The sequence below is a fragment of the Egretta garzetta genome, unplaced genomic scaffold, assembly GCF_000687185.1.
Source record: "Egretta garzetta isolate BGI_Z169 unplaced genomic scaffold, ASM68718v1 scaffold209, whole genome shotgun sequence".
Lineage (NCBI taxonomy): Eukaryota > Metazoa > Chordata > Aves > Pelecaniformes > Ardeidae > Egretta > Egretta garzetta.
Genome location: NW_009260839.1, coordinates 1,034,135 through 1,045,400, shown reverse-complemented (window position 1 = coordinate 1,045,400; position 11,266 = coordinate 1,034,135). Strand labels below are relative to the sequence as shown.

Sequence of the window (11,266 nt, the reverse complement as noted above, 5' to 3'; positions counted from 1 at the left end):
GCGCCGGCCCCCAGCCGAGCTCCCGAGCTGACCGGCCTGCGCCGGCCCCGCTCGCTCCGCGCAGGGGGAGCTTGGCGGGGAGCTGGTCACCCCCCCGGGCGCCCGTGCCGCCTGCGCGTCCCCGAGCGTACCTGTTCCAACTGGCAAAAGCACTTACGACTTACAAATGAGAAGTCCACGTACCCCCAGAGAAAGGAAAGGCTCTATCCTTGCTTGAGAGCCAACTGTAACTGTGTAAGTTTTTCCCCTGTTAGCTGCTTGATACGTCTGTTTCTCCTTGCAGATGATTGAAACGCTTGTAACTACTGAAGCTCAGGAACTGCTGTACCAGCTCACAGCCCTGTTGGAACAGGAGTTAAGATGTCAGCCAAAGGCGTCTGGCCTGAGACTAATCGAATCTGCTCATGATAATGGTCTCCGAATGACTGCAAGGCTGCGAGACTTTGAAGTGAAAGATCTCCTCAGCTTAACGCAATTCTTTGGCTTCCGTACAGAGACGTTTTTGCTAGCTGTGAATTTCTTGGATAGATTTTTGTCAAAAATGAAGGTACGTCTTTTTAAAGTGTAAGCTCTCAGTTATTAGCTCATTGCAACCTTGTTCCTTTTATGAATTAGAACATCTTGGTTTTAGATGGCTAAAGGTTAAGCTCCTTCCAGAGATTCTGATTGCAGAAGAGCTAAAAAATTACTTTCCGTGTTCAGATTTTAGTATTTTTAAGAAAGCTGTTTCCTCTGGAGAGAAGAAGGAAGAGGGCATCAGTTTCAACTTGAGGATGCCCCATAGGCTTTGAAATGCGGGCTACATTACTGGGTTAGATCAAGACAGATTGTGTTGCCTGTTGCATGTATACAAGAACACCTTAAATTCCTGTTGTTGCAACCTACCCATAAGCCTCACAGATATCGAGAGGGTTGATGCTATTTAGTGCTTAGAATCTGGTGGTGGCGTGCTAACCTGGGTTGTTGTTAATCATCTAATGAGACAGGATTACCACTATACTATTTGGTCAAGAACAAAAGCTTGTTTTCCTAGTGTGCTAGAAGAAAAATGAGAAAGCTAGATGGAGTGGATAGGAAAATGATTTGAAAGACTTCTGAATCCAAAATAAGCACCAAAAATGGGGACTGTAATACCTATGGAATAAAATAAGTGAGTCTTTATATATATGTGTGTGTATATATGTAGAGAAGAGTAAAACAACCCCCCCCCTTTTTTTTGTTGTGCATAAGCCAATATATACAACACTTTAGGTCCCAAAAGCTGCTGCTTAGGCTATTATAGAACTTCATTAAGAAACCAGTTCTACCTCAATCAAGATATCATTCTGCAGTCTTGCTTTTTAGATGAATGAGGCAGAACTTGTAGTGTATAGCGGTCTTCTCATTTAGTTAAATAAAGACAAGAATGTAAGCAGGCAAAAGACTGATTTTTCTGTCTTCAAAAAACAGAACCATCTCCCCCGCTCCCCCTAATTTTTTTCTAAAATCTGTATCTTTTTGTACTTACATGTTGAAATGGCTGATCAAAGGCTTTGAAACTCTTTGAAAGTAACAATTTACTTTTCTTTAGGTACAGCCTAAACATTTGGGTTGTGTTGGACTCAGCTGCTTCTACTTGGCTGTGAAGTCATCAGAAGAAGAGAGAAATGTCCCCTTAGCCACTGACTTAATTCGAATAAGCCAGTACAGGTTCACTGTTTCTGATATGATGAGAATGGAGAAAATAGTATTGGAGAAGCTGTCTTGGAAAGTCAAAGCTACAACAGCCTTCCAATTTCTACAACTATATCATTCACTCATTTATGAGAATTTAAGCTGTGAAAGGTAAAATATCTAATATTTATTTTGCTATGCCTGCATATGATCAAGAAGCCTATGTGGAAACGTAAGCAGGGAAATTACTCAAGTAATTGGCCTTTCTATACTTAAAAACCCCCCATTTTCCCCCTTTATTGATAAATATTACAAATGTGAATATCTGTAGTTTAATATTATTTTAATTTTAAATGTTGTTTGCATAAAGTGATCTAAAGAGTATTGCGCTCTGAGCCAAAACCTAAACTTGCTCAATAATCATGGTATAATAAATTCTGCTCATGCTGTACTAAGTATTGCCTCATTGCAAAGATTTTAAAGTCTGGCTTAGAAAGAGATTCCTTTTGCTTGTAAGCATTAAAATTCCTTGTTGGTAAGCCTATTTTGACAATACAACTCTCCCCAGTGTAACACAAGATTTATTTTTGGCATTAGGACTGCCAGAACTGAACACCAGTTTGACTGTAACCCTAGAACTTCTGGGACAAATGAGGCCTTTGTTTAGATAATGAATATTTTCACTGCTTTTCTGAGTTCCCAGGGTGGTGCTGCCTTGATCAAGCTTTCATTCTTCTACATTCACTCTTCTGTTTTTATTACAGGAAAAAATACCTTAATTTTGAGAGACTTGAGACCCAGCTTAAGGCATGTCACTGCAGAATCATGTTCTCTAAAGCCAAGGTAAACGTCTTGAAAGCTCAAAGACAATGACCCTACTGAAACTTAACAAAGCAGTGTTTAACAACGTTTTCTCCCTCTCCAGCCTTCCGTCTTGGCACTGTCTATTATGGCACTAGAAATAGAAGAACAAAAACTAATGGAGTTGACAGAGGCATTGGAATTTCTGCAGTTGCATTCCAAGGTATGTATAGATAAAATTTCAGGGGAGGAAGGAAAAAAATGCATGCAGGGGCCTACACAGTGGGGAAGGGGGAGGTCCATTGGCATACTGGTTTCTTCTGTGGCTTGGCTCTGTATGGGGTTTTATCCATTTGGCTTGGGATCTTTTGTTTCCTATCTTATGTGAAAAAGCTGAAAGTACATATATGAAATAAGGATTTAATGAGTTATTAACATGTGAGATTCTGTCTTGCTATTTAGATAAACAGCAGAGATTTGACCTTCTGGAAGGAACTGGTGTTCAAGTGCCTTACAGAATATTCCTCAAGCAAGTGTTCCAAACCAAATGTCCAGAAATTAAAATGGATTGTGTCTGGACGTACAGCACGGCAGCTTAAGCATAGCTATTACAGAATAACACACCTTCCTACAATTCCAGAGACCAGCTCATAATAGGTAACTCCTTGTAAAATCAACTTCTGATAATGTAGAACTAATTAGCTGTTAATTACCTCAAAGGTTCTGATTCCATATACATAACCTCTTGAAGACATGTAACATAAAGGTAGTAGGCCTATCGTAGAGGCTCGTCTATTCTCATGTTCATGTTTGAGCCAGTGCTATACCTAAATAAGTGGCAACCTAATACATGACCATTGGAGAAAGAACTAATCCTCTGGTCTGCTGTGGGAGCAGAAATGTGTTCTACAGACATTGGGACCTCATTCAAACTAAATGTGGAGTAGAACTGGTAAAAAGGCAGAGAAAATATTTGGCTTGCTCCTATCCAAAAGGATTGGCTAAGAGGTAACAGTTGCCGATTAGAATGTGTTTCTTGTAATCATTTACTTAAACCACTTAAAAGGAAGACAGTTTTATACAGTTTAACTTGTGTAACTGTCGGTTTAGTAAAGTCTAAAAACTGCAATTTTTCATTCATAATGTCAAAATTCATATTACTGCTTTTTTTACTCTGTAGAAATTGTGAACTACTTTCTTATCTAGGCTTTAATGCCAAAGGCTACATATTTTCTGTAACAGTTGTCTTGCTATATTGAAATCTGATGCTTTGTTTGACTCCTTAGAAAGCCCTTCAGTTGACTGGTAGTGTGTTTTGGTTTTGTTTTTTTTTTTTTTTTTACAGGAGCACAATAAGTTGAGGAGAGAACCATCCTGTGACCTTGTCATCAGAAGTGTGAATTTTGAGAAACAAAGTCTGAAACATGATCTTAATAATGAAGAACTCAACTCATGGAAGAAATACGTAACATTTCAGACTAAAGATCCTTCCAGCAAATATTTTCTTTTCATGATGATTACAACAATATTCCGTGTTAGTTTTCAGTCTGTTAGACTGTTTACTGTTCCATGAAACACCACAATACTGCTATGAGCAATTTTAAGACCTTATGGTTTGTAGAGCAACTTGTGTAGTCTAACCTTGGTTTACTAGAGCTGCAGGTGCTGCAGTATACATTTAATTTTGAAAATCTAGTTGACTTTCCAAAGATTAGATGACGCTAAGAAAACATCACGTGCAGTAGCACAGTGCTGCAGCGTCTCAATCAAACAAAGCTAGTTCTGCTCAATACTGATGACAATAGCAAATGCCTGTCAGTCCACCTGATGTGCTGTTAGGGCAGTGTCATGTGTCCACATGTTCCTGTTGGGCAGGGCACTGGCCTTCTACTGTAGACACATTAAAAATTAGGCTATGTGATACTCACTGAACACGGCAACTAGCTAGAGCAGGAGAACAGAGAAACCTAATTTCATTGCCTTGTAAAAGGTAGTTACTAATACAGGATCAGTAACTTCAGTATTTTGTAAGAGGTGTCGTTTGCTGAGATTATGAATTATTTCATAGAGTGTAAAAACTTCACGATACCTAACGATGGCTGAGGGGAAAGTACTGGGTCTGATATCAGTTTTCCAAAGTTTTACTGTACAGGAGGTAAATGCTGATGCTGAACAGGTGTGTTTTTACAGGCACAATAGGAGCAGGGCTAATGCCCCATCTTGGTGTGATTGTAGGAGCAGTCTAGTTGAAAAACACTGAAGGTTGCTTCAACTCTGATCTCTTTAACGGTAAGCTTTGTAAAATACAGCTTTCTGAATAAAAAAGTACTTGAGGCATATTGCACTTCTGGTGCTAACAAGGAAGTGAGTAAGAAGAATGTATTATTGTATGTAAGTTGAATAGAGGTGGTGGGGGAATGTTGCTAATGACCTCTTGAATTCTGCGTCACTGTGGAAGAGGCTGTTAGCGATGGGCTGTTAATAACCGATTGCCATAGGAACTGACATAGTGGAGAAAGAGAGATCAGAATGTTCAGAATATACTGCAGGCTTTAGGCCAACCAACCCTTTCCCCTTTCTGGTAATAGTTGAGGGGGAAGCTAATATTTGCATATCTCAAACCAAACCTTTCCCAGAAGACCTTGTACCAAAGCTCTGTACTGGACAAATCAAGCCTACTCATGGGAGTGATTGCACTGCATAACACATAATGGAGTTTTGCATCTGCCAGTGCTATCTGTGCATTGTGCTGGCCTCTGAAAAGCACGCAAATGATTTAGACAAAGGTGTGGTCAGCCTATGGGGAGAGATGGAGAAGATACAATGTGCAATTTGAAATGTCATGTCTCAAGATGTGTACCTTTCAATTAAACATTGAAATGTGCTTAACTGAGTAACTTTCTTCCCATTTGTTATAGAACATCTTAGTAGGAAGTGTATAAACTGACTTGTATCTGAACAGTACCTGGAAAAGGAGGTAAGACATGGAGATTGTTCCTATTTATTTTTTTTTTTAAGAAGCTGAGGCTGCATGGGAAGGGCACAGAATCAACATGAAAAACTCGGAGTTCTTGATTAAAGTTATTTTAACTTGGCCCATGATTACTCCAAACCCTTTGAGATGTGAAAGTGTCAAGATTGAAGACACTGACTGAAGTAGCTTAGACTGTTCAAATTTGACTTTAATCATCTTCTATTATTAATCTAATACTACAGATCACCTGTTTCTGTACACTGCAGTGAATTACATTACAATGCATTACATGGATGGTGCTTGCTTAAGAGAATCTGGCACTCAAGATTTCTAATCCCAAGACTTGAGATTTTGCACTGGTCTGAGCATCCCAGTGTGACTAGGTATGAGTTTAGCTATACATTTCTGTACCTAACTGACCCAGGGCAGCTATGGTCATTTAGCTAGAGGGAGCAATGCTGTGGCATTACTCTGTGCTGATCTTGAACCAGATGCATGAAAAAAATGCTAGCAAGACTGTCCTCCACCTATTTACATAGCCGAGTAGCACTCTGAATAAGTGCACAGCATTATTTCCTATAGAGTTGGGTTGCTCTGGATACTATATTACATACCCAAATTTAAGCGTCTGTCAAATACCTGTTGCTGTTTAAGTTGTAAAATAGAACACAAACCCACCATTTGTTAAAGTACAGACTGAGAACTGAGTAGATATGGATTAAGAAAAGTCAGCATCGATATATCTTTATTTTCATCTGAATTCTTCCAAAATTGGAGGTCTGTAGGTCTGTAACTTAGAGCAAATCACAGAAGTAGCTAAACCTTTCCTCTTAAAACAATTCAGAGCTGTGATGCCTGAATACATACTTCCGTCTTTCCTCAACATCAGCCTTGGAGTTAGCTGTAGGGTGACTCTCATACTACTTCATAAGGCAGAAAATATGGGAATAAAGTCTAGCTTTGAAAGTGCATATAGTAAATATCAGTTCATGCACAGATTTGTCAGATGCCATTCTAAACTTCTGCTATAAGCAGAAGACGTACAAGAGAGTCCTGTGCACACGAACTGCTGTAACAAAAAATACTATTTCACTGGAGAGTACTTCAGCATTTTGATGAAACATGAACTGCTACTCTAGCTTCCCCCTGTCTTGAATTACTTTTGCACCAGTCTCATTCATTTCATAACTATACCATCCACCTTCTATACTAGGATCACGGTAAGGATGCAAAATTTCATGGCCATAAATCAGCATTTGATACACACTATTTTCCTTTGTATAGCAAGGCAAGTTCTCTAAAACCCCAGCACAGTGTATGGACTTACCTTACATTCTGTAAAGATGATGTGTAGAAGGAGCATACTTGATTATTTCAGGAGTATTACAGTTGCTCGTACAGCAAGAAAGCACTGGATACATTACAATGAAAGCATTCTTCCTCAACTATTACTTTATTTTTGCCACATGTCAACTGAAATAATGCTGCAATTTTAGAAATGAGGCTCAGCAGTATGATGGACAGCTGCTGGCAATTTATTTTCAGAGACACTTCTGCTTAGGACTGAAGTATAGGCAGTGGTTTCAGAGTTCAGAATACAACAGGATTTGGCAATCGTGTTTTCTTCCTCTGTTAGTCTGTTTGACACATTCATCCCATATAATGCTGTAGTTGGAGTGCTTCTCAGCTGCGCCCTTACCACTGAGTAGAAAATTCGTGATAGACATCTTGCAGATGCAAAATACAGTATCATGCAATAGCCCAGAACATGGCTATTAAATTTAAAACAATCTACAAAAATATAGAGCTGCTTAGATACTCTATTGACAACTTGTGCTCTACATTGGTAATGAGTAGATGCAAGATACAGTTTCCTACTTGGGGACTGCCTATTCCTTTCAAGTCATATTTTCTTACTTTCGAAGTCTTAAATATTTTTACTGAAAGGCTGTATTACATTAATACATAAAATTATTTATATTTGGACTTTCACCTGACCTTTCAGTTTTCTAGTATCACTTACCTGGTAGCAAGTATTAACGATTACTGCTATATATGACAGCACAGAGGGTTGTAAAACATTATTTGAGGTAAGATGCAGTAGTTTCCTCATTTAAACCACTGTTCTAGAATGACATTTATGAGTTCTTAAAGGGATGCTGCAGAGGGAAAGTGTAACTGTAGCCATCCTAATATCCTTCCTGTTGCAAGTGAACAGAACGTATTACATATCTTGTTTATAAGATCTTTTCTTCAACAATGAATAAGATTCTTCCATAAAGACAAGTGGTATGTTTATAGCAGACTAATTTACTATGGTGTTTTTAAAAAAAAAAAAAAAACCAAAAACCAAACCAAACACCAAAACCAACATTCTGCTTAAAGATGTTACTTTTTTGTGTATACCTTTCTGTATAGTTTGTCCCTTAGTATTAGAAAGTTATTGCAGCTTATAAATCAGCTGGTAACACTTAGTCTTCATTCTACTGGAAGAGATCTTGTTTCTCTTCACCGAAGTAGTTGACAACAATCCACTGAAGTGATCGCTGAAGTCTTCACCAGTTACATGATTCCAATCTTAAAGTGTAATGTGTAATTCCTCTCAAGGAACACAGGTAAAAAAAGTTTACTTTTCCAGACTAGAAAAGTCTGGTCCTCCTTTGCTGTAATTTCCAGAAATTTCTGCCCCACTGAAGTCAAATCCAGGGTTCTGATGGAGGTAAGAGAAAAGTTTAATAGATGGAATATTCTTAATAACAATGTTAAAAAAAAACCAAAACCAAACACAACCAACCAACCAACAAAAAGCCAAAAACTGTTTATGTTAATATTCTACCATTCTAACAAGGACATCATATAATGATCAACTTGTAATCCATTTGTCATGGCACTGAAATTCTAACAAGTAAATCTTGAATTGTCATAGTTTGGTTGCCTACTGCTGAAATTATTTTGTTATGCTGTTCTCAATTTGGCAAGCAGTTAGGTCTCCCAGTAAAGAAATATTAAGGAAAGTTTAAGAAAAAATTCTGGCTTCTGGTGTCTCTTGAAATGACTATTTGAAAAGATAAGTACCTGCCATGCTGGATAAAAAGTTACATAAAAATGATTTTCTTTGTTGGAGTGTGTAGTGTGCTGATTCAGCTGTTAAGTAAGAAGTTGTAATTTTATGACTCTGCAGACTTGCATAGGAATAGTTGTGTGCTAAAGATGTACCAAAACAATTTAAGTAATTTTAGTAGCAGGACAAGGAAAATATTTTCCAGCTAATTCTACATCAACTGATGTTACAAACAACATATTCAATGGAGCTTAGTCTTAGTTTGCTGTAAATAGGCTATGTCATAATTCTAGATAATAATACAAATTGTGGGTAGCCTAACCTCACTTGAAGAGTTGCCAGTGTTATGCAACGAACCCTAAACCAGCAATACCTGCCCCCCAAACTCATCTTTTCACAAAACCTTCAGACAGGTTACAGACAGAATAACCCGTTGAAAGTACACTGATAAAACCTCGTGAGCGTTCTATCTATACTGAACTATAGTACGTGTTTCCATGGCACTGGATAGCTGAACACTTTTGCTCAGCTTTCGTGGCCGTAACCTCTGTGTGCTAACACAAAATGTAAGGAGTAATTATGGTCCTTTAACTTGCCTCTCTTTGGAATCGCTCCAGTGTAAGTTTCCTTTGCATCTGATCCTGAACCCAAGGATCCGCAGCATATTCATTTTCTAACAGAGATGTCCAACAATTTCCAGCATCTCTATTTGTCTTCATTAGAACAATTCGTATCAGCTTCCTGTCTTCTGTTGAATGAAAACGACACATAAAATAACCATTAAACTCAGTTCTAGGTGCTAGTCTTTTCTGTTGTTTTGGTGAATTCAGCATTAGCAAGCACAGGATTTTTTTGTGAAGTAATTTAAATTCTTAATGCCAATGCCAACAGGGGTATTGATAAATAAATAAACATTAACAAGAAACAGACAGGCTGACACAAAGATAGCCTATACAGCCATCTCTCCCCTTTCTGGCCTGTAAAATGCTGAAGCTGTTTTAAAGGATTAAAAGACAGCTTGTAAGTACTTCTTTTGCAAGCATAAACTAAACTTTTAGAGAGTTTCAAAACAGAGAAGAGATTTAATTTGTTAATATATACAGCTCAGCTAAGGCAATCATGAAAGATTTGAGGTCAGGCTTTACAGAGAGTTATTACTAATAAAAGCCAGAATTAAGTTTTTAACACAGAGAGTATGCCTATAGACAATATAATGGAAGTACACTTTGAAGTTAGCACGTAGGATGTTTAGTTCTACTTAGCTGGATAAACACAGCATTATAAAATGTATTTTGAAGATTATTTGCATGCTGGAAAAGAGTAGGCTGCACTTCACAATGTTTACACTTCTAGTTTTCACATTTAAGCTACTAAATTATTTATCAATATTTAGAATAAATATTCAATGGAAAACAAAATCCATCATAGGAAAACATTTAGGTAGAGGCACAGTCCACAAATATGACTAACAAACCCCAAAACATTCTGAACATGTTACAATACTTGTGATGTAGTGATTAGAGAAGCTTTTTTTCCTCATTATCTGTAGGTATTTTAGTGTGATTTTTAGACTGCTTTTTGATTCTCTTGGACTGTAGATTTTGTCACCTGTCCCAAAAATATAGTGCATATCATGTCACCTGTCCCAAAAATATAATGCATGAGAAGAAGAGAAAAGAAAAGTAGCAAATATGGAAGGGCGCAGACCACGTAACTGTCCCATAACAGCCCAGCTTTAATGAGGGTTTGCCAAAAACTTCTCGCTGTATGGAAGTGTTTGTAATCCATTGACTACTGCCTTCCAAATATGGCATTTTTCCATTAACCTTAATCTCTAAGGCTTTTGTATTACCTCAGTTCCCTACTCTGGCAATAATGACAAGACTTTTTTCCAAAGCTATGTACAGGGAAGAAAGAAATCTTTCCCATTACAAAAAAGAGGGGTAAACTCTTCTGCAGCGTATTTTGAGAAGTTCTACTGCCCTCGTGATGTCATTTCAGATGTAGGTTATTACCTAACGTCCATGTTCCTTCATCAGTTACTGTAGAGTCAAAAAGCTTACCCTGCAAAAGACACGTACAATATTAAACACCAGGAAATCCCGCTCAGTAGCCAGTTCATACTAAATTATAAAGTTCTACTCCCAACTGATCTTCCTGTTTTCTACTGAAAACAGAAAGGATGATCTGGCCCTATAAGTATAGACTTGCACATATACGATCAAAGAATTATTTTTTGTCACAGAACTTTTTTTTTTTTTTTTTAAAGAAGCATTTCATCCAGTAAAAATACCTGTCAGTGTTTCAGTATCGCAATTCATTGAAAGGCCTTGCGTTTCTCAGACAGTAAGGCCATTTTAATAAACCTGCCATGAAAGCACCTGTATTTCTGCCACGAGTACCCTACAGCTGTGACACAATGCACACACGTTATGCTACGAAGAACTGTCCATTAGCAATGTGAAAGCAAATCTGCTTTTGATCAGGTTTTGGTTTGTTTGGGGTTTTTTTTTTGGTTTTGTGGTTTGTTTTTTTTTTTTTTCTTTCAGCGGTGATCGAAACTATGCACTTAAACACTGCCCAAATCGCTACAAACGAATGCACAAATGCGTGAATTTGTCATCTTTGTTTTTCCTATCGCCTTTAAAGGATCGGGAAGCTCGGCAAAACTGTTTCTAGTAAATTTCACTTTGAATTTACCAAAACCTGGATATCTAAAGAGAAAAAAAAAAGGGCACCGGGGCAGACTGGCATTCGAATTCCCGCGCGGGGGGGGG

General features: G+C 37.9%; 2 protein-coding genes across 2 annotated transcripts in view; one reads left to right on the top strand and one right to left on the bottom strand.

The window, feature by feature from the left end:
• The window catches only part of CCNG1 (cyclin G1), a 21,766-nt gene extending 16,303 nt beyond the window's left edge, over positions 1-5,463 (top strand). The window contains exons 3-8 of the mRNA XM_009647066.2: positions 282-547; positions 1,571-1,824; positions 2,418-2,496; positions 2,579-2,677; positions 2,917-3,111; positions 3,800-5,463. Coding sequence (XP_009645361.1) covers positions 284-547; positions 1,571-1,824; positions 2,418-2,496; positions 2,579-2,677; positions 2,917-3,108 — 888 coding nt within the window. The 5' untranslated portion in view covers positions 282-283 and the 3' untranslated portion in view covers positions 3,109-3,111; positions 3,800-5,463. The remainder of the gene's footprint in view (positions 1-281; positions 548-1,570; positions 1,825-2,417; positions 2,497-2,578; positions 2,678-2,916; positions 3,112-3,799) is intronic.
• A 2,297-nt stretch (positions 5,464-7,760) lies between these two features.
• NUDCD2 (NudC domain containing 2) lies at positions 7,761-10,559 on the bottom strand (the record flags this gene model as incomplete). Its single annotated transcript, XM_009647034.2, has 3 exons — positions 7,761-8,138; positions 9,086-9,237; positions 10,505-10,559. Coding segments are annotated over 3 exons (291 nt in total), but the record flags the coding sequence as incomplete, so codon positions are not given.
• Positions 10,560-11,266: the final 707 nt, after the last annotated feature.